Source organism: Bombina bombina, chromosome 3 (genome assembly GCF_027579735.1).
Source record: "Bombina bombina isolate aBomBom1 chromosome 3, aBomBom1.pri, whole genome shotgun sequence".
NCBI lineage: Eukaryota > Metazoa > Chordata > Amphibia > Anura > Bombinatoridae > Bombina > Bombina bombina.
This window is the reverse complement of record NC_069501.1, coordinates 791111623-791136400: the sequence shown is the minus strand read 5'-3', so window position 1 is coordinate 791136400 and position 24778 is coordinate 791111623. Positions and strand designations below refer to the sequence as shown.

The 24778-nt window shown below is 38.5% G+C and overlaps 1 protein-coding gene across 3 annotated transcripts in view; it reads right to left on the bottom strand.

Annotated features, from left to right (window-relative positions):
• The window catches only part of MRPL30 (mitochondrial ribosomal protein L30), a 119931-nt gene that overhangs the window by 48898 nt on the left and 46255 nt on the right, over window positions 1–24778 (bottom strand). For all 3 annotated transcript variants that reach the window (XM_053707692.1, XM_053707694.1, XM_053707693.1), the window contains one exon: window positions 16458–16604. In XM_053707692.1, coding sequence (XP_053563667.1) covers window positions 16458–16604 — 147 coding nt within the window. The remainder of the gene's footprint in view (window positions 1–16457; window positions 16605–24778) is intronic.

Below are 24778 nucleotides of genomic sequence, written 5' to 3'. Positions count from 1 at the left end.
CTTCGGGGGGCCCCGGGGCCTCTAAGAACTTTTCCATTTTACATAGTGGTTCTGGAATGACCAGATAATCACAATCATCCAAATTGGATAACACCTCCTTAAGCAGAGCGCGGAGATGTTCCAACTTAAATTTAAAAGTAATCACATCAGGTTCAGCTTATTGAGAAATGTTTCCTGAATCTGAAATTTCTCCCTCAGACAAAACCTCCCTGGCCCCCTCAGACTGGTGTAGGGGCCCTTCAGAAACCATATCATCAGCGTTCTCATGCTCTACAGAATTTTCTAAAACAGAGCAGTCGCGCTTTCACTGATAAGTGGGCATATTGGCTAAAATGTTTTTGATAGAATTATCCATTACAGCCGTTAAATGTTGCATAGTAAGGAGTATTGGCGCACTAGATGTACTAGGGGCCTCCTGTATGGGCAAGACTGGTGTAGACGAAGGAGGGGATGATGCAGTACCATGCTTACTCCCCTCACTTGAGGAATCATCTTGGGCATCATTTTTACTAAATTTTTTTTTTTTTTTTTTTTTTTTTTTTTTTATGACATAAAATACATATAGTTAAATGAGAAGGAACCTTGGTTTCCCCACAGTCAGAACACAATCTATCTGGTAGTTCAGACATTGTAAACAGGCATAAACTTGATAACAAAGCACAAAAAACGTTTTAAAATAAAACCGTTACTGTCACTTTAAATTTTAAACTAAACACACTTTATTACTGCAATTGCGAAAAAGTATGAAGGAATTGTTCAAAATTCACCAAAATTTCACCACAGTGTCTTAAAGCCTTAAAAGTATTGCACACCAAATTTGGAAGCTTTAACCCTTAAAATAACGGAACCGGAGCCGTTTTTATATTTAACCCCTTTACAGTCCCTGGAATCTGCTTTGCTGAGACCCAACCAAGCCCAAAGGGGAATACGATACCAAATGATGCCTTCAGAAAGACTTTTCTGTGTATCAGAGCTCCACACACATGCAGCTGCATGCCATGCTGTCCTCAAAAACAAGTGCGCCATACCGGCGCGAAAATGAGGCTCTGACTATGATTAGGGAAAGCCCCTAAAGAATAAGGTGTCAAAAACAGTGCCTGCCGATATAATCATATCAAAATACCCAGAATAAATGATTCCTCAAGGCTAAATATGTATTAATAATGAATCGATTTAGCCCAGAAAAAGTCTACAGTCTTAATAAGCCCTTGTGAAGCCCTTATTTACTATCTTAATAAACATGGCTTACCGGATCCCATAGGGAAAATGACAGCTTCCAGCATTACATCGTCTTGTTAGAATGTGTCATACCTCAAGCAGTAAGAGACTGCACACTGTTCCCCCAACTGAAGTTAATTGCTCTCAACAGTCCTGTGTGGAACAGCCATGGATTTTAGTTACGGTGCTAAAATCATTTTCCTCATACAAACAGAAATCTTCATCTCTTTTCTGTTTCTGAGTAAATAGTACATACCAGCACTATTTTAAAATAACAAACTCTTGATTGAATAATAAAAACTACAGTTAAACACTAAAAAACTCTAAGCCATCTCCGTGGAGATGTTGCCTGTACAACGGCAAAGAGAATGACTGGGGTAGGCGGAGCCTAGGAGGGATCATGTGACCAGCTTTGCTGGGCTCTTTGCCATTTCCTGTTGGGGAGGAGAATATCCCACAAGTAAGGATGACGCCGTGGACCGGACACACCTATGTTGGAGAAATTGGTGTTACAATGTAACTATCGCCAATTTTGAAAAAACATGGTTTTGAAATAGCAAAGTGCTACTTGTACTTATTGCCCTATAACTTGCAAAAAAAGCAAAGAACATGTAAACATTGGGTATTTATAAACTCAGGACAAAATTTAGAAACTGTTTAGCATTGGTATTTTATGGTGGTTGTAGATGTGTAAGAGATTTTGGGGCTCAAAGTTAGAAAAAGTGAATTTTTTCCTCATATTTTATATTTTTTTTTATAGTAAATTATAAGATATGATGAAAATAATCATATCTTTAGAAAGTCCATTTAATGGCGAGAAAAACAGTATATAATATGTGTGGGTACAGTAAATGAGTAAGAGGAAAATTACAGTTAAACACAAACATCGCAGAAATGCAAAAATAGCCTTGGTCCCAGATGGTCAACAAATTGAAAAGTGGTCTGGTCACTAAGGGGTTAAGGACAATGCCCATATAAATGCCCCTTAAGGTTTAATTTTTTTTATTTTTTATAATTTTGTTTATTTTTTTCTGTAATTTAAGAGTTTTTTATTTTTTGTAATTTATAAAAAAAAAATTGTAATTTAATGTTAGGTTTTATTTAAGTGTAACTTAGTATTGGGGTTAATTTAGGGGGTGTTAGGTTAGGAGGCTTAGTAATTAAATTATTTTTTGCGTTGTAGGGGGTTGGCGGTTTAGGGGGTAATAGGTTAATTAGGTTTATTGTGATGTGGGGTTTTGGCGGTTTAGGGGTTAATAGGTTAATTGGGTTTACTGTGATGTGGGGTTTTGGAGGTTTAGGGGTTAATAGGTTTATTAGGTTAATTGCGATGTGGGGGTTTGTCAGTTTAGGGGGTAATAGGTTAATTAGGTTTATTGTGATGTGGGGTTTTGGCGGTTTAGGGGTTAATATGTTAATTTGGTTTATTGTGATGTGGGGGTTTGTCAGTTTAGGGGTTAATAGGTTAATTGGGTTTGTGATAAGGGGATTTGGCGGTTCAGGGGTTAATTAGGTTTATTGCAATGTAGGGATTGACGGTTCAGGGGTTAATATTTTAATTATGTTATTTGCAGATTAGGGGTTAATTACTTTATTATTTTGTGATGTGGGTGTTTTTTTGTTATTTCGTGTGGGCGGTTGCGTCGTCTTTTTTTTTTTTAAGGCTTCGGATTTGCCTACTCTGCATCCAGGTGGATTCCGAAAATGGCAAGTTGGTCAAAGATTCCACCTGCGGAGGATTCTTTCACAACCCTGCCATTTTCAGAATCCACCGGGATGCAGCTTTGCTACATCCTGGTAGATTCTTTTGGCTGCGTGCAGCCAACATTCCTTTGAGGATGCGTGCGCAACTGGCGACACCAACGGACGCATTACAAATGCGATTATAGTATAGATATCTTTTACCTCTGTGATTACCTTGTATCTAAGCCTTTGCAGACTGTCCACTTATTTCAGTTCTTTTGACAGACTTGCATTTACCCAATCAGTGCCCTCTCACTTGTAAATCCACGGGCGTGGTCACAATGTTATCTGTATGGCACACATGAACTTATGCCCTCCAGTTGTGAAAAACTGCCAAATGCATTGAAATGAGGGGCGGCCTTCAAGGTTTTATAAATTAGCATATGAGCCTACCTAGGTTTATCTTTCAACAAAGAATACCAAGAGAACAAAGCAAATTTGATGATGAAAGTGAATTGGAAAGTTAACATTGCATTCCCTATCTGAATCATGAAAGTTTAATTTTGACTTGACTGTCCCTTTAAAGGGATACTAAACCCAAAAAATGTATTTCATGATTCAGATAGAGCATGCAATTTTAACCAACTTTATAATTTACTCCTAATTTAAATTTTTATTCGTTCTCTTGCTATCTTTATTCAAAAAGCAGGAATGTAAACCTTAGTTGCCAGCCCATTTTAGGTTCAGCACCCTGGATAGCGCTTGCTTATTGGTATACTACATTTAGCCACCAATCAGCAAGTGCAACCCAGGTTCTGAACCAAAAATGGGCCAGCTCCTAAGCTTTGCATTCCTGCTTTTCTAATAAAGATAGCAAGTAAATGAAAACAATTGATACAAAGAGTAAATTAGAAAGTTGCTTAAAATTGCCTGCTCTATCTGAATCACTAAAGAAAAAAAATGGGTTTAGTGTTTTTTTAAGGGTACCACAGACTCACTAAAATATATATATAATTTACTTGTAAGAGCATTATTTGAGCATGTCAAAATATTATTACCAAGAAAAAAAAATATTATATATCTTAATAAATTTGTTTTAATGGACATGAATGCTTGTGAACAAATAATTCCTAAGGACAAACGTCTATACTCCCACAGCTTTTTTTTTCCGTGGAAAAAATATTGTTCTAGCACAAGAGCATTGTTAAGAAAACAAAAACAATGTAATACATTTTAAAATGCCCTCTTTAAACAAAAAATAATTTAATGTTTAATTGGACACTAAACCCAAAAAGTTTATTTCGTGATTCAGAAAGAGAATACAAATTTAAATAACTTCCCAATTTACTTCTATTGTTTATTTTGCTTCATTTCTTAGATATCCTTAGTTGAAGAAAAAGCAATGCAAATGGGTGAGCCAATCACATGAGGCTTCTAAGTGCAGCAACCAATCAGCAGCTACTGAGCCTATCTAGATATGCTTTTCAGCAAAGAATATCAAGAGAATAAAACAAATTAGATAATAGAAGTAAATTAGAAAGTTGTTTAAAATTGCATGCTCTTTCTATATCATGAAAGAAAAAAATTGGGTTTCATGTCCCTTTAATGTTAAACTGTCTGGAATAAAGTAAGAAATCAAAGAGACATGAAAGTCAAAAATAAACTTTCACGGATAAGATAATATGTATTTCTTATCAATTCTTTGTTCCCTTGGTAGCCTTTGTTGAAAAGCATAAGGAGCATCAATGCACAACTGGAAGCTAGCTGCTGAATGGGGGCTACGCAGGGGAATTCAACCCTAAGGCACACCAGAAATTGGACATCCAACACCAGCAGCTGGGTATGAACCAACCACCCTTGATGCTCAAGCCACATGGCTAATCATGGGCTACTCTGTGACAAAGAGTAAAAAATACTCAGAAAACCTGGCCAATCATGAGTCCAATTTCACAAAACCGTGGAACACCCCGACCAGCCCTGAGATTACAAAACCACCCAAGGCTGGGTAAGGAAAAAGGCCAAGCGAAGCTTCAGCAACGGTAAGTCTCAGGGAGAAAAACAGGTCTGGGCACCTAAAAGTTCAAGGCAAAGCCCTAGAACTAGACACCCCAACTGTCCAAAAAGCCAGGCACAAGGGTATTGGAGCACATCCAGAGAATCCGGATAGCGAAAGAACTCGAAGGCCCCAACCAAAGGAAGGAACCACCCCTAGCTAAAGTCCAACGCTCCAAGGAGCAAAGCTAGAAGTCGTATGAAGATACTTCTCAGAGCCTCAAGACAACCAAGAGATACCTCGAGGTAAAAAAAATCCTACTAGCAGGACTAGTCTCCCTATCACCTCTGCACAAGCAGAGGACACAAGGAAGAGAAAGGCACTAAGCCCCAGCTCCAGAAAACCCAGAGATAAACAAAGTCCCCGCAGGGCACAACCATCACCCAGAAACACAGATCCCTAAAAGGAGATCCACTCACCCGGAGACAATGGAAGAAGACCCAAAGGTCTCTATAACTCAGACAGACAGTACACGTCAAAGAGTAAGAGCTACATCTAGATACACTATAAACAGCTTACGCATACACCTGCAAGGTGTCAAGAGCTGCAACTGGTTTGAAACAGCAAACCTTCCGCATGCTAGACAGCTATCCTGTATAAGCTGTTGGATCAAGCCCAAAAAGACAAATCCAGAGGCCTAAAAATGAAGGCCAAACCGCTTAATTGTGGTAAGAGGCATTAAGCCCTCCAACCCTCCACCACATGAGGGAGGAAAACTCTAAGTTCTGATGAAATCAGATGTCAGATAGAGTGACGCAGCGGAAAACTCTCCTGCCCGGTCATCTATGACTGAAGGCTATAAGGACTGAAACAATCCTTCCCACCTCACGGACCCACAGGTCCTCTCAAATGCTTAGTTGAATCATGGAAAACAAAGATAACCTGAGCACTCTGTGCTTATACCGAACCAGCCGAGCAGAACAACACCACATGTCTGAACAGCCGCTAGACTGAACAAAGCCGACTGGATCAGCCTGCACCTAGGGTCCCAACCGTCAAGCTGCATAAATTCTCCCTCATAGGGGAAAAAACAGAACACAGAAAAATTAAACATAGGACTAACATGTCCAAAACAACTTCCGAAGAAGTAATAAAGAGTATCAATCCCAGAAGGTTCCCAAAGAAAACAAAAACAAATAAAAGACATCCCATTGGATAGAAATAAAATATAAGGCAACCCGAAGGTTAACGCCCAAAAAGACACAGGCCTACCCCCAGGACCAGCCAAATGAAGCCCTATCTTACAAAACTGGGGAAAAAAACCCAGGAGATTACTTCATCCCCACATGTCTAATGAGGTGCACAATTTGAATTATAAGACTGAAAATCCCTGTATCTGGTAATGATAAAGTCATTCAATAACTGAAAAACATGTCTGAGCAACAGGCGAAGGCGTGCAATCCTGTAACGATAGGGAAAACACTCAGGGACAGTTATACCCGCGGGAACTGTAAAGGCCCTCCCCAAGGCAGAAGACCCGGGACAATAGGGCACGAGCACATTCTCAAATAAACGTCTGGACTCTGCAGACGAACAATTGCCAACATTATGTGGAAGTGAAAACGTGCTGCAACCTCCGGGGGGAACACGCCACCCCGCATGGAGGAATTATAAACTGGGTTACCTGCATGTGTAGAAGTATGATTTGGTAGGGAACTCGCCTCTCGGAGGACCGGACCCCCAGAGGCGGATGGCTCAGCAGTCCCTGGATTCCCCGAGCCCAAGGAACCAGTCGCTCTGAAATGGCATACGGAACAAAACTGGTTGACAGGTTTCAACGAGGCCACTCCGGTTTCATCACCGGACACAGAATCTGAAATCAATATAGTCAGAATCCTCCGTAACTGAATCTGAAATTAACACAGTCTCAGCATCAGAATCCTTCATAACTGGATAGAGGATATTTAAATATTGACTAAAGTAGTAAAAATAAAAACGGTACCTGGCACCCACAATGGCTGGAGCACTTATCACCTCCTATGAACAGACCCCTGCGGACTAAAAAATTTCCTTCGCCACGCGGTCGGGAATGCGGAAATGGAAAAAACGGAATGTAACTACGCTCGAACACAAGGTGAACCGTACAATCCTAAAAAAAGCTCGCCCAACCAAAAGGCCACGTCACTTCCAAAGGCCTCAATGTTCCATACCACAAGCCCAGTAAACATCACACATAAGCAGGTTGAATCACATAAAAAACATGATTACAAACCCCCTTGTTCAATAAGCCCCCTCAGGAGATATTAACCCTCGATTCCAAGATACTAAAAGAGACTCACTGAGACCCTTATGATAAGTTAGACCTGCAAGGTGGTAGCCTCTTGGGAAACATTCACATTACAGTACATTGATGAATAAAGTAAAATTAAATGATCTTACTGGAATCTATGCCATGGAACAGGAACACGGCCTTTCAAGTCTGATGGATAGTAGCATCGCCTCCGCCATGGACTTGAGAGAAAAAAAGCAGGCAGCGAAGCGAAGTTAGACAACGCTGATTGCTTGAGGATCTGTTAATATGAGTCGGGATGGTTTTGCAGAAAGAAACTCCTTGCATCTCCAGACTCTAACTTTCACCCAAGCCCTCACTGAGAGACTGACAGGACTACTTAAAACTCCTGTCCCATGCCAAAGAGTACTACCCTACATAAGAGACAAAAACAAAAATTAAAAAAAATAATTTATGTAAGAACTTACCTGATAAATTAATTTCTTTCATATTAGCAAGAGTCCATGAGCTAGTGACGTATGGGATATACATTCCTACCAGGAGGGGCAAAGTTTCCCAAACCTCAAAATGCCTATAAATACACCCCTCATCACACCCACAAATCAGTTTAACGAATAGCCAAGAAGTGGGGTGATAAGAAAAAAATGCGAAAGCATATAAAATAAGGAATTGGAATAATTGTGCTTTATACAAAAAAATCATAACCACCAGAAAAAGGGTTGGCCTCATGGACTCTTGCCAATATGAAAGAAATGAATTTATCAGGTAAGTTCTTACATAAATTATGTTTTCTTTCATGTAATTAGCAAGAGTCCATGAGCTAGTGACGTATGGGATAATGACTACCCAAGATGTGGATCTTTCCACGCAAGAGTCACTAGAGAGGGAGGGATAAAATAAAGACAGCCAATTCCTGCTGAAAATAATCCACACCCAAAATAAAGTTTAATGAAAACATAAGCAGAAGATTCAAACTGAAACCGCTGCCTGAAGTACTTTTCTACCAAAAACTGCTTCAGAAGAAGAAAACACATCAAAATGGTAGAATTTAGTAAAAGTATGCAAAGAGGACCAAGTTGCTGCTTTGCAAATCTGATCAACCGAAGCTTCATTCCTAAACGCCCAGGAAGTAGAAACTGACCTAGTAGAATGAGCTGTAATCCTTTGAGGCAGAGTTTTACCCGACTCAACATAGGCATGTTGAATTAAAGATTTCAACCAAGATGCCAAAGAAATGGCAGAAGCTTTCTGGCCTTTTCTAGAACCGGAAAAGATAATAAATAGACTAGAAGTCTTTCGGAAAGATTTAGTAGCTTCAACATAATATTTCAAAGCTCTAACAACATCCAAAGAATGCAACGATTTCTCCTTAGAATTCTTAGGATTAGGACATAATGAAGGAACCACAATTTCTCTACTAATGTTGTTGGAATTCACAACCTTAGGTAAAAATTGAAAAGAAGTTCGCAACACCGCCTTATCCTGATGAAAAATCAGAAAAGGAGACTCACAAGAAAGAGCAGATAATTCAGAGACTCTTCTGGCAGAAGAGATCGCCAAAAGGAACAAAACTTTCCAAGAAAGTAATTTAATGTCCAATGAATGCATGGGTTCAAAAGGAGGAGCTTGAAGAGCCCCCAGAACCAAATTCAAACTCCAAGGAGGAGAAATTGACTTAATGACAGGTTTTATACGAACCAAAGCTTGTACAAAACAATGAATATCAGGAAGATTAGCAATCTTTCTGTGAAAAAGAACAGAAAGAGCAGAGATTTGTCCTTTCAAGGAACTTGCGGACAAACCCTTATCTAAACCATCCTGAAGAAACTGTAAAATTCTCGGTATTCTAAAAGAATGCCAAGAAAAATGATGAGAAAGACACCAAGAAATATATGTCTTCCAGACTCTATAATATATCTCTCTAGATACAGATTTACGAGCCTGTAACATAGTATTAATCACAGAGTCAGAGAAACCTCTTTGACCAAGAATCAAGCGTTCAATCTCCATACCTTTAAATTTAAGGATTTGAGATCCTGATGGAAAAAAGGACCTTGCGACAGAAGGTCTGGTCTTAACGGAAGAGTCCACGGTTGGCAAAGAAGAATAATAATATTATGAGAATCATGATCTGTTACTTGTTGCGCTAAAGTTTCCAACCAAAAAGTTGAAGCTGCAGCAACATCAGCCAATGATATAGCAGGTCTAAGAAGATTACCTGAACACAGATAAGCTTTTCTTAGAAAGGATTCAATTTTCCTATCTAAAGGATCCTTAAACGAAGTACCATCTGCCATAGGAATAGTAGTACGTTTAGCAAGGGTAGAAATAGCCCCATCAACTTTAGGGATTTTGTCCCAAAATTCTAATCTGTCAGATGGCACAGGATATAATTGCTTAAAACGTTTAGAAGGAGTAAATGAATTACCCAAATTATTCCACTCTCTGGAAATTACTTCAGAAATAGCACCAGGAACAGGAAAAACTTCTGGAATAACCACAGGAGATTTAAAGACCTTATCTAAACGTTTAGATTTAGTATCAAGAGGACCAGAATCCTCAATTTCTAAAGCAATTAGTACTTCTTTAAGTAAAAAACGAATAAATTCCATTTTAAATAAATATGAAGATTTATCAGCATCAACCTCTGAGACAGACTCCTCTGAACCAGAAGAGTCATTAGAATCAGAATGATGATGTTCATTTAAAAATTCATCTGTATAAAGAGAAGTTTTAAAAGATTTTTTATGTTTACTAGAAGGAGGAATAACAGACATAGCCTTCTTGATGGATTCAGAAACAAAATCTCTTATGTTATCAGGAACACTCTGAACATTAGATGTTGATGGAACTGCAACAGGTAATGGTACTTTACTAAAGGAAATATCTGCATTAACAAGTTTGTCATGACAATTAATACAAACAACAGCTGGAGGAACAGCTACCAAAAGTTTACAGCAGATACACTTAGCTTTGGTAGTTCCAGCACCAGACAGCGATTTTCCTGAAGTATCTTCTGACTCAGATGCAACGTGAGACATCTTGCAATATGTAAGAGAAAAAACAACATATAAAGCAAAATTGATCAAATTCCTTAAATGACAGTTTCAGGAATGGGAAAAAATGCCAAGGAACAAGCTTCTAGCAACCAGAAGCAATGAAAAATGAGACTTAAATAATGTGGAGACAAAAGCGACGCCCATATTTTTTTAGCGCCAAATAAGATGCCCACATTATTTGGCGCCTAAATGCTTTTGGCGCCAAAAATGACGCCAAATCCGGAACGCCGACATTTTTGGCGCAAAAGAACGTCAAAAAATGACGCAACTTCCGGCGACACGTATGACGCCGGAAACAGAAAAGATTTTTTGCGCCAAAAAAGTCTGCGCCAAGAATGACGCAATAAAATGAAGCATTTTCAGCCCCCGCGAGCCTAACAGCCCACAGGGAAAAAAAAAGTCAAATTTTTAAGGTAAGAAAAATGATTGATTCAAATGCATTATCCCAAATATGAAACTGACTGTCTGAAAATAAGGAATGTTGAACATCCTGAGTCAAGGCAAATAAATGTTTGAATACATATATTTAGAACTTTATTAAAAAAGTGCCCAACCATAGCTTAGAGTGTCACAGAAAATAAGACTTACTTACCCCAGGACACTCATCTACATGTTTGTAGAAAGCCAAACCAGTACTGAAACGAAAATCAGCAGAGGTAATGGTATATATATAAGAGTATATCGTCGATCTGAAAAGGGAGGTAAGAGATGAATCTCTACGACCGATAACAGAGAACCTATGAAATAGACCCCGTAGAAGGAGATCATTGAATTCAAACAGGCAATACTCTCCTCACATCCCTCTGACATTCACTGCACGCTGAGAGGAAAACCGGGCTCCAACCTGCTGCGGAGCGCATATCAACGTAGAATCTAGCACAAACTTACTTCACCACCTCCATAGGAGGCAAAGTTTGTAAAACTGATTTGTGGGTGTGGTGAGGGGTGTATTTATAGGCATTTTGAGGTTTGGGAAACTTTGCCCCTCCTGGTAGGAATGTATATCCCATACGTCACTAGCTCATGGACTCTTGCTAATTACATGAAAGAAATTCTGACACTTCTCTGCCAACCTCCTGGGACGAAAGGCAAAGAATGACTGGGGGATGAGGGGAGTGGGAGGAGTATTTAAGCCTTTGGCCAGGTTGTCTTTGTCTCCTCCTGGTGGCCAGGTTCTTAATTCACAAAAGTAATGAATGCAGCTGTGGACTCTTTCCATTTAAGAAGAAAATATTTTCATTATCTCCATAGTTAAACATATCTCTATACATATAAATCCATGTTTCTCTATGTATGTGTATGAATGTCAATGAAAAATTACTGCGTCAGATTTTTCTTTTTCTTTCTAACACCTGAGATTGCATATGTTTGATCCATTACAACCGTTTGGTGCAATATATTATTAAAGTAACTGTACTTTGTAATGTATTTTTAAGTGTTTCGTGAAACTTTTATGTTGCGCAAAACCATTAACTACAGGGCAGAAAGGATTATTGCATAAAAGGCGAATGCGTGCGCAATTTTTCAAGACTTGTAATACCTGCGCAATGGAAATCGATTGCGAAAAGATAATCATAATGCGCGACTTGTAATCTTGTCCGTAGTTATAAGAAAGCAAAAGTGTACAAAAAATGATCTAACACAGAGCATTTATTTTTGCACTTTTATGTCCATTAAAGGAGAAAAGAGCATACAGCAAAAGCCTTCATAAAAAACTGCAAGCAGAGTTGTTATATTCAATCAAGTTCAAGAAAATCCTAAATATTATTATTTTAATAAAAGTGTAGTACTTAAAGGAACACGTGCAGTACGGTTAAGTCAATGCTTTATGTGGAACAGTCAGATAGGTATAGTGAGAACTCTAGATACAGCAGGGTTAGAAATCTCCTGGTAGCAAGGGAACTGCAGCCTACAGCATTTTACCATTGGCTCCTAATATGTTTTATATTTTTCTATGTATATATCTGCAGCTTAAAAACAAAGTGAACCTTTTGGAATTACTGGGCTAGAATTTGTGCAATAATCATACAAATCTTCAGTGCAGTCAAAATAAAAGACAAGTGCAGTCTGCTTAAAACACACAAACCACTGTACATCCTGTGAATAAGGAACACAAAGAGGCCCATTTATCAAGCTCCGAATGGAGCTTGAAGGGCCGTGTTTCTGTGAGTCACAAAGACTGCTGCTCCATAACCCGGTCACAAAGACCGCTGCTCCATATGTGCCTCTTATTTATATAAATAAATATTCTGTTGTGCATGCATTTTATTAATTTCAAAGAACTCTTTTCTAAGATAGAAGAAATACATCTGACTGCACTATTGAGAGGAACTGTTGTTTTAGTTAATAGCAACAGCTGATGCTACACGGAGGGGAAAGCAATGAGCTGAAGATACACGGAGGGGGGAGGAAGGAGGGGGAGTGGCATGCTCTGTGGGAAGAAGAGAGCTGAATAACGCTGCAATTACATTTACTAGAAGATTTATGCACAAGTGCAAGAAGATTTATGCACTTGTGCATAAATCTTCTAGTAAATGTAATTGCAGCGTTATTCAGCTCTCTTCTTCCCACAGAGCATGCCACTCCCCCTCCTTCCTCCCCCCTCCGTGTATCTTCAGCTCATTCCTTTCCCCTCAGCTGTTGCTATTAACTAAAACAACAGTTCCTCTCAATAGTGCAGTCAGATGTATTTCTTCTATCTTAGAAAAAGTTTTGAGTTCTTTGAAATTAATAAAATGCATGCACAACAGAATATTTATTTATATAAATAAGAGGCACATATGAAAAATGTTCATACAGCTAATTACAGCACTCACTTAGCACCACTGTGAGAGAGCATTCTGGTAATCCTCATGTGCATCACGTGACTACTGTGCCTGTGAGCAACGTGCGTTACAACATGGCAGCACACATAGCAGCACTGAGCTCAGTATCACCATTCAGTTTAACAACACTTTTCTTGAATACAATGGGGGGGGTAAGCTGCACAGACTGCCTAAAAATTATTTATTGCTAAATTTGTAGTAGATTTATAGACTGACAACAGAAGTTAGTTTGCAGAATCTGCATCAGGTGTTTAGTGTCCCTTTAATTAAAAAAAAACATCAAATTAATTGTTCCCATTACAATATCAAGTTGTTTTGTTTTTATCTTTTACTAATGGACTACTGGGCCAATTCACTTTTTTTTTTATTCAGTATTGCCTTTGATTGGCAACCAAAGCTATACAATGCCAAAGTTGAGTCCAATTTGTTCAGACATTCAAACATTACAAAGATTTTAAAAATGGCATCTTACTATAAACATCTAATTGATTTAATCTGCAGCCATAATTCCTAGCTTCCAAGTAAAATTCTTTAATTAAAAGGGACAGTCTACTTCACAATTTTTTATTAATTAAAAAACAGAATTTATGTTTACCTGATAAATTACTTTCTCCAACGGTGTGTCCGGTCCACGGCGTCATCCTTACTTGTGGGATATTCTCTTCCCCAACAGGAAATGGCAAAGAGCCCAGCAAAGCTGGTCACATGATCCCTCCTAGGCTCCGCCTTCCCCAGTCATTCGACCGACGTAAAGGAGGAATATTTGCATAGGAGAAACCATATGATACCGTGGTGACTGTAGTTAAAGAAAATAAATTATCAGACCTGATTAAAAAACCAGGGCGGGCCGTGGACCGGACACACCGTTGGAGAAAGTAATTTATCAGGTAAACATAAATTCTGTTTTCTCCAACATAGGTGTGTCCGGTCCACGGCGTCATCCTTACTTGTGGGAACCAATACCAAAGCTTTAGGACACGGATGAAGGGAGGGAGCAAATCAGGTCACCTAGATGGAAGGCACCACGGCTTGCAAAACCTTTCTCCCAAAAATAGCCTCAGAAGAAGCAAAAGTATCAAACTTGTAAAATTTAGTAAAAGTGTGCAGTGAAGACCAAGTCGCTGCCTTACATATCTGATCAACAGAAGCCTCGTTCTTGAAGGCCCATGTGGAAGCCACAGCCCTAGTGGAATGAGCTGTGATTCTTTCAGGAGGCTGCCGTCCGGCAGTCTCATAAGCCAATCTGATGATGCTTTTAATCCAAAAAGAGAGAGAGGTAGAAGTTGCTTTTTGACCTCTCCTTTTACCAGAATAAACAACAAACAAGGAAGATGTTTGTCTAAAATCCTTTGTAGCATCTAAATAGAATTTTAGAGCACGAACAACATCCAAATTGTGCAACAAACGTTCCTTCTTTGAAACTGGATTCGGACACAAAGAAGGCACGACTATCTCCTGGTTAATGTTTTAGTACGTAAAACCACCTTATCTGCATGGAACACCAGATAAGGAGGAGAACACTGCAGAGCAGATAATTCTGAAACTCTTCTAGCAGAAGAAATTGCAACCAAAAACAAAACTTTCCAAGATAATAACTTAATATCAACGGAATGTAAGGGTTCAAACGGAACCCCCTGAAGAACTGAAAGAACTAAATTGAGACTCCAAGGAGGAGTCAAAGGTTTGTAAACAGGCTTGATTCTAACCAGAGCCTGAACAAAGGCTTGAACATCTGGCACAGCTGCCAGCTTTTTGTGAAGTAACACAGACAAGGCAGAAATCTGTCCCTTCAAGGAACTTGCAGATAATCCTTTCTCCAAACCTTCTTGAAGAAAGGATAGAATCTTAGGAATTTTTACCTTGTCCCAAGGGAATCCTTTAGATTCACACCAACAGATATATTTTTTCCATATTTTGTGGTAAATTTTTCTAGTTACAGGCTTTCTGGCCTGAACAAGAGTATCAATGACAGAATCTGAGAACCCTCGCTTTGATAAGATCAAGCGTTCAATCTCCAAGCAGTCAGTTGGAGTGAGACCAGATTCGGATGTTCGAACGGACCTTGAACAAGAAGGTCTCGTCTCAAAGGTAGCTTCCATGGTGGAGCCGATGACATATTCACCAGGTCTGCATACCAAGTCCTGCGTGGCCACGCAGGAGCTATCAAGATCACCGATGCCCTCTCCTGATTGATCCTGGCTACCAGCCTGGGGATGAGAGGAAACGGCGGGAATACATAAGCTAGTTTGAAGGTCCAAGGTGCTACTAGTGCATCTACTAGAGTCGCCTTGGGATCCCTGGATCTGGACCCGTAGCAAGGAACCTTGAAGTTCTGACGAGAGGCCATCAGATCCATGTCTGGAATGCCCCACAATTGAGTTATTTGGGCAAAGATTTCCGGATGGAGTTCCCACTCCCCCGGATGAAATGTCTGACGACTCAGAAAATCCGCTTCCCAATTTTCCACTCCTGGGATGTGGATTGCAGACAAGTGGCAGGAGTGAGTCTCCGCCCATTGAATGATTTTGGTCACTTCCTCCATCGCCAGGGAACTCCTTGTTCCCCCCTGATGGTTGATGTACGCAACAGTCGTCATGTTGTCTGATTGAAACCGTATGAACTTGGCCTTTGCTAGCTGAGGCCAAGCCTTGAGAGCATTGAATATCGCTCTCAGTTCCAGAATATTTATCGGGAGAAGAGATTCTTAAAAAACTCTAAGCCATCTCCGTGGAGATGTTGCCTGTACAACGGCAAAGAGAATGACTGGGGAAGGCGGAGCCTAGGAGGGATCATGTGACCAGCTTTGCTGGGCTCTTTGCCATTTCCTGTTGGGGAAGAGAATATCCCACAAGTAAGGATGACGCCGTGGACCGGACACACCTATGTTGGAGAAAGATAGCTAATTCCTTTATTACCTATTCACCAATTTTGCATAACCAACACGGTTATATTAACATACTTTTTACCTCTGAGAAAACCTTGTATCTGAGCCTTTGCAGACTGCCTCATTACTTCAGTTCTTTTGACAGACTTGCACTTTAGCCATTCAGTGCTGACTCATAACTGCACAGGAGTAAGCACAATGTTATCTATATAGCACACATGAGCTAGTACTGGCTTAATGTGAAAAACTGTCAAAATGCACTGAGATAAGAGATGTCTTTTAAGGGTTTAGAAATTAGCATATGAGCCTACACAGGTTTAGCTTTCAACAAAAATTACCAACAGAACAAAGCAAATTTGATGATAAAAGTAAACTGGAAAGTTGTTTAAAATTGCATTCCCTATCTGAATCATGAAAGTGTAATTCTGACTAGACTGTCCCTTTAATTGATGTATTTATCCATTTACAACAGAAAAATATTTAAAAACGATAATTAACATTGTACCTTTTTTAGTCCCAAGACTTCCAGAATTTCTTTTTCCCAGTATGGTCGACCAATGCCAGATTTTATCCTAGTGACAAGATGCAAACTGTGGGGTTGCTGAGGGTCTCCTCCATACTTTTCATGATCTTCTGGTTTAGGTTCAAAAGCCTAAGGAAAAGGAAAATCAACCAGCATCAGTAGCTGAACTTCAGACAATTTACAATTATATAAACAAATGTTATCAACTTTTTTTATTTATTTTTTATTGATGTTTGAAAAAACAATTTTTTGAAAAAAAAATATATAAAAAAAATAAAAAAGAGGAAAATTAAAATAAATATTTGCAATCCTAATGTTAGTATTCCAACAAAATGTTAAGATACGGTTTCTTATTTCTCCAAACAGATTTTCTTAAAAACCTAACCTTAAAAAGATGAATTATTTTTCCTACATAAGTAAGCAAAAGAAACACTATTCCTAAAACATAGCAGCTCCATTTGAGATATCTAGGATAAGATACTGGATAAGCAACTGGTGGCATGGGCGAGCAGAGAGGTGGTTTTGGGCATAACATACAGATGATGACGAGGATTAAACCCATACTACTTAATTACCGAACTTAAGCATGGAGATAAAAAGAATACCTAGATCCAAGCCATGTGGTGGCCCAGCAGAAAGATAAAAGAGGAGAGCAAGTGGAGAGAAAAAGAGAGAAAGACAGAGAGCAAAAAAAGAGTGAAAGACAGAGAGAGAGAAGGGGGGGGGAAGTGTCTGCTCTTCTTGTTTTCCCAGCCCCTTCCACTGGGTGTTCCATCCAAACCTCATCAACAGTGCTAAACTGGGAGCTTCTAAGTAAGTTTTTAAAAGGTTTTATAATGGATTTTTAGATATCCTATAAAACGTTTATTATATAGGTGGTAAGAGACACCGGGTCGGCATTCATAAATTAACAATTTATTATATACCAGATAGAAGGTGAATCAGATGATGGTACGTCACAATTTTAAACAATTCAACAAGATGATTTTAAGAAGGGTACTCATATATATAGATATATATACCAGCTAGCACAGGATGATGCTTAGACTCGTGAACTGGGGCCCACCTCTTTTCAATATTAAGATGAGACCCCAGGTGCAAGGAGGTTTAAAAATAATTAAATCAATACAAAGATAACCAGTAAACCATATCCAGCACTGCACATAAAGTAAAAAAAAATAAATATAGAATGGGACTGTGAACCACTCAGAGCTAGACACTAAACACGGTTGTCAAGGTGCAACAAGGTAATTTATTAATATGAAATGAAACAAAAAATGTGCAAATATGAAAACAAAAAAATTATACAATACATCATCCAAGGAATCCCATTTTAAACATAGAATCCCTAATTAAGCATATGCAAATAGCATATGTATTCGTTACCACTCACACAAACAGAAGAGCTCTATTATTAAGCAAAAAACAGTGCGTCCACTGTAAAGGACAAAAAAGCCGTATTAGCAAATGGTGCCACTGAAGCTGTGTTAAAGCTGTAAAGTTAGTTGCGTTATAGCTGTATTAGAGTGGAAATGCACTGAAGCATAAGCAATTCTCCTATTATGTGTGATTGACTGAATCATATAGCGGAAAGTTCAAAGTGGTATAGAGCGTTTTAAGTTGGTATTCGATAACACTATTGGGGCCAACATTGATATCAAAGTCCCTGTATAGAGTCCCCACCACTCCCTCTAAAATGGAGAGAGCTGAACAGATGCCAAAGGGGCCGAGTGTATCACTCAGCAGGGATAGTAACCAGTCTTACTCCAAATAAGGTGTTGCGCTAAATCACAGTGCGCTGCTTATGTTACCTGAATCCTGAGACGAAAAGATTCTTCACCCCCGTGTTAAATACTGGAACAAAGACAGCCACCGCTCACCACAAATTACGAAAATGTCCTCCTTCAAAATGTGACAGATCCACTCAGAGGTAACTTAAAAAGCAAGACGCTGTAATTCCAAACAGCGTGGAAGTCGGCAGCAAGCTGAGTTGACTGTTGCTACACGTGTTTCCCCCTACGTCATAGAGGGCTTTCTCAAGCTGAATGAATATCCGGTGTAGAGATTCAGCTCCTTTTTAAGCACTAACCACAGGTGAAATAAAACAGTATATACAATTGCGATCTTTAGACCGCATATAATATAGCAACCTTGGCCTAAAACATAAATTAATAAATAAATAATAGCTGTTGATTCTTTTGACAACCGTGTTGGGCACATAAATCAAAATATAAAGTATCTGGCTATCCTCATACATAATAGTGGTAATTCAATCTTAAGGGTATATACACATTATTAATAGATATCCAAAAGTAGGCATATTTGCCTATGTGAATACAGATAAAACATCAATACATAACAAAGAGCGGGTAATAATTCCTAACCAATTTTTTTGCTCTACATCTGCTTAATCTCCTACATAGTAAGGAAAAATAAACTTCTTAAAGGTATATACATCTTATTGATAGACATCCAAAGATGGGAATTTTCCCTGTATGAATACAAATAACACATCAGTATAGCATAACAAAGAGTGGTTAATAATTCCTAACCAATTTATAGCTCTAAAAAAAGAAAAAATATGCCATATTAATTACTAAGAAAGGAGGCAAAATTTAGTTCTTCATTAAGACCGTTGGGCTGCATTGAATGTAGATTATATATCCATTTGCATTCGGATTTTAATAAAAGATTATCCCAATCGCCCCCTCTCTCACTGATGTCTATAAATTCCAGACCCAAAAATTTAAGGTCTTGTACACTGTTCTGATGCACTTCAGAGAAATGTCTTGCAACACCACTACCTTTGATTTTTTTCGTTTAGTATATCCCTCCTGTGTTCCTTCATGCGTTCCCTAAACTCACGATAGGTTTTGCCCACATAAAATCTTGGGCATGAGCAAAAGGCAACATAGACAACTCCCTCGCTGCGGCAAGTAATGTGGCCCTTGACTTTATGTGGGTAACCCATATTATCAATTATTGTCTGGCCCTTATTAATGTGTTTACTTTTACCGCATTTATAACAACCATCTTTCTTTTGGTGTTTACCTAGCCATTCATTATTGCCTTTGAAATGGCTATGGACCAATTTATCTTGGATTGAAGGAGCTTGTCTAGCTGTCATTAAGGGGTAATCCCCTACTATTTTATGTATATCTGAGTCAATAGTGAGAATGTTCCAATGTCTACATAAGATTTTTCTGAGTTCACCCCATTCAGAATTAAAAGTGCTAATGAATCTAATTTCAGTGCTAGTTTGTTTCTCCACTTTATCATACAATATTTTATCTCGTGTAATATCTCTTGCTCTATGATAACCTTTTTTAATAATTTTATTGTGGTATCCCCTAGCCTTAAATCTCAGTTTTAGATCATCTGCATATTGTTTAAATGATTCCTCAGAGGAACAATTTCTTTTTTGTCTCAAATATTGTCCAATGGGAATAGCATTGATTTGGTGTTGGGGATGATGACTGGAGGCTTCAAGAAGTGTATTAGCTGATGTGCTTTTCCTGAATGTTTCAGTTATTAATCTATTGTCCCTCTTGGTTATTTTTAGATCCAAGAAGGACAAAGATTCCTGGCTCCATTCATAAGTAAATTTAAGATTCCAATCATTAATATTCAATTCTTCCATAAATTTGGCCAGTTTATCAGATGTGCCCTCCCATAATAGGAGGACATCATCGATATAGCAGATCCATAATAGGATCATTTGATCATATTCAGTAGCTATATCCAAAAAAAATTCATTCTCCCATCTTCCTAAGTACAGACACGCATAAGTAGGGGCACAGCAGGCACCCATTGCTGTGCCCCTAATTTGTCTGTAGAATTTTCCATCAAATTTAAAATAATTCCTGTTAAGGACTAAGCTCAATAGCTCCACTACAAGGTTAGTATGGTCATTGAATTTTGATCCTCTTTGGTTCAAAATATCTTTGATTGTTTCAATACCCTTAGTATGAGGTAATGAGGAATAAAGTGCTTCTACGTCAATAGACACTAAAATAGTTTCTGATGTTAGAATTACATCATCCAATTTTTTCAAAACTTCAGTCGTGTCTGACGTAGGAGGGTAGAGATGTTAGATAGGGGCGTAGGCACCAATCTAAGTATTTAGTTACACCTTCAGTCAGGCCCCCCAGGCCCGACACTATTGGTCTGCCTGCCTTTGGTGTAGTATAAAATGTGGGGATAACTGGAAATTTGACCTGCATGTAGGCTAGTTCTTTTTTATTGATCAACCCATCTGTCTGAGCTTTGTTAAGGATATTATCAAGTTCATCTTTATATTCGTATGTGGGGTTGTTTTTTAATTTTTCATATTGAGTAATATCGTTCAGTTGTCTAATACATTCTAATCAATAATCCTGTTTATTAAGTAACACAACGTTACCCCCCTTGTCAAAGATAGTGGTGTTGCAAGACATTTCTCTGAAGTGCATCAGAGCAGTGTACAAGACCTTAAATTCATGGGTATGGAATTAATAGACATCAGTGAGAGAGGGGGCGATTGGGATAATCTTTTATTAAAATCCGAATGCAAATGGATATATAATCTACATTCAATGCAGCCCAACTGTCTTAATGAAGAACTAAATTTTGCCCCCTTTCTTAGTAATTAATATGGCATATTTTTTTCTTTTTTAGAGCTATAAATTGGTTATGAATTATTAACCACTCTTTGTTATGCTATACTGATGTGTTATTTGTATTCATACAAGGAAAATTCCCATCTTCGGATGTCTATCAATAAGATGTATATACCTTTAAGAACTTTATTTTTCCTTACTATGTAGGAGATTAAGCAGATGTAGAGCAAAAAAATTGGTTAGGAATTATTAACCACTCTTTGCTATGTATTGATGTTTTATCTGTATTCACATAGGCAAATATTCCTACTTTTGGATATCTATTAATAATGTGTATATACCCTTAAGATTGAATTACCACTATTATGTATGAGGATAGCCAGATACTTTATATTTTGATTTATGTGCCCAACACGGCTGTCAAAAGAATCAACAGCTATTATTAATTTATTTATTAATTTATATTTTAGGCCAAGGTTGCTATATTATATGCAGTCTAAAGATGTGCAATTGTATATACTGTTTTATTTCACCTGTGGTTAGTGCTTAAAAAGGAGCTGAATCTCTACACCGGATATTCATTCAGCTTGAGAAAGCCCTCTATGACGTAGGGTGAAACACCTGTAGCAACAGTCAACTTGGCTTGCTGCCGACTTCCACGCTGTTTGGAATTACAGCGTCTTGATTTTAAAGTTACCTCTGACTGGATCTGTCACATTTTGAAGGAGGACATTTTCGTAATTTGTGGTGAGCGGTGGTTGTCTTTGTTCCAGTATTTAACACGGGGGTGAAGAATCTTTTCGTCTCAGGATTCAGGTAACATAAGCAGCGCACTCTGATTTAGCGCAACACCTGATTTGGAGTAAGACTGGTTACTATCCCTGCTGAGTGATACACTCGGCCCCTTTGGCATCTGTTCAGCTCTCTCCATTTTAGAGGGAGTGGTGGCGACTCTATACAGGGACTTTGATATCAATGTTGGCCCCAATAGTGTTATCGAATACCAACTTAAAACGCTCTATACCACTTTGAACTTTCCGCTATATGATTCAGTCAATCACACATAATAGGAGAATTGCTTATGCTTCAGTGCATTTCCACTCTAATACAGCTATAACGCAACTAACTTTACAGCTTTAACACAGCTTCAGTGGCACCATTTGCTAATACGGCTTTTTTGTCCTTTACAGTGGACGCACTGTTTTTTGCTTAATAATAGAGCTCTTCTGTTTGTGTGAGTGGTAACGAATACATATGCTATTTGCATATGCTTAATTAGGGATTCTATGTTTAAAATGGGATTCCTTGGATGATGTATTGTATCATTTTTTTTGTTTTCATATTTGCACATTTTTTGTTTCATTTCATATTAATAAATTACCTTGTTGCACCTTGACAACCGTGTTTAGTGTCTAGCTCTGAGTGGTTCACAGTCCCATTCTATATTTAATTTCTTGACTTTATGTGCAGTGCTGGATAAGGTTTACTGGTTATCTTTGTATTGAGATAATATATATATATATATATATATATATATATATATATATATATATATATATATATATATATATATATATATATATATATATATAAATAAATCAAGAATTAGGGAGAGAATTATAATAGTTAGGCACCTTTATTATCACTTCCAGGTAAAACTGCCTGAAACAAAAGTACAAACCCGGATTGCGCTAGCAAGGCCAGGTCCTGGTGCAGACCCCAAAATTTTATAATAATTCAAATATATTTATATAAGTGTTTGTAAAGGCTGTGGAAAAAGAGATAGAGCAGCTACCTGAAGACTGGACTCTGTCTGACAATTTAACATCTGGTCAAAGAGTAGCATTAAAAGAATTAACACAAGCTAAAGGGATAGTGTTTAACCCGGCGGACAAGGGCGGCAACCTAGTCTTGCTCGATGAATCTTTCTATCTTAATGAAGCAAAAAGACAATTGCTGGACAAAACCCAGTATGAAAAACTTCCTAAAAATCCTTTGTCAAATATGAAATTAAAGTTGTATTATATTTTACAGGGAGCTAAAATGGAAGGTCTCATTTCCCCAGAAGAATTTAAGTTTTTAAATCCGGTGTGTCCAGTGATGCCTACCTTCTATACTATCCCGAAAATCCACAAAAACAAGTCTCACCCACCAGGGAGACCAATAGTGTCGGGGATAGGAGGCATCAGTGAACACATCGGACAATATGTAGATTTTTTCTTAAGACCGTTCCTACTCTCCCTGCCCTCATATGTAAAGGATACCCCAGATCTCCTTCGAAAAATAGATGACATAACTGTCTCCACCCACACTATTCTTGTATCACTAGACGTTGAAAGTCTGTACTCCTCCATACCTCATGAGGTTGGGATTGGTGCTAGCGAACACTTCCTGAGATCTAGAGGCTCAGAAAATAACAATCATACTAATTTTGTCATTGATCTTTTAAGGTTTATCCTTGAGAACAATGTGTTTGAATTTGATGGCTCGATTTACAGACAGGTCAGGGGGACGGCGATGGGAGCCGTATGTGCACCCACTTATGCTTGTCTACACTTGGGGGCATAGGAGCTGGACATCTTTGAAAAGTTTGGTGAGGTGTTCAGCTCCCATGTGTCCCTTTGGATTAGGTATGTGGACGACATCCTTATGTTTTGGGATGGCCCCCTGACCTGTCTGTATGAATTTATCGACTCATTAAATAAGAATGATCGGAACATTCTGTTGACACATGCATGCAGTGAGAAAGAATTACCTTTCTCCAACATAGGTGTGTCCGGTCCACGGCGTCATCCTTACTTGTGGGATATTCTCTTCCCCAACAGGAAATGGCAAAGAGCCCAGCAAAGCTGGTCACATGATCCCTCCTAGGCTCCGCCTACCCCAGTCATTCTCTTTGCCGTTGTACAGGCAACATCTCCACGGAGATGGCTTAGAGTTTTTTAGTGTTTAACTGTAGTTTTTTTATTCAATCAAGAGTTTGTTATTTTAAAATAGTGCTGGTATGTACTATTTACTCTGAAACAGAAAAGAGATGAAGATTTCTGTTTGTAAGAGGGAAATGATTTTAGCAACCGTTACTAAAATCCATGGCTGTTCCACACAGGACTGTTGAGAGGAATTAACTTCAGTTGGGGGAACAGTGAGCAGTCTTTTGCTGCTTGAGGTATGACACATTCTAACAAGACGATGTAATGCTGGAAGCTGTCATTTTCCCTATGGGATCCGGTAAGCCATTTTTATTCAGACAGTAAATAAGGGCTTCACAAGGGCTTATTAAGACTGTAGACATTTTCTGGGCTAAATCGATTCATATATACACATATTTAGCCTTGAGGAATCATTTAATCTGGGTATTTTTGTAAAATAATATCGGCAGGCACTGTTTTAGACACCTTATTCTCTAGGGGCTTTCCCTAATCATAGGCAGAGCCTCATTTTCGCGCCGGTATTGCGCACTTGTTTTTGAGAAGCATGACATGCAGTCGCATGTGTGAGGAGCTCTGATACATAGAAAAGACTTTCTGAAGGCGTCATTTGGTATCGTATTCCCCTTTGGGCTTGGTTGGGTCTCAGCAAAGCAGATACCAGGGACTGTAAAGGGGTTAAAGATAAAAACGGCTCCGGTTCCGTTATTTTAAGGGTTAAAGCTTCCAAATTTGGTGTGCAATACTTTTAAGGCTTTAAGACACTGTGGTGAAATTT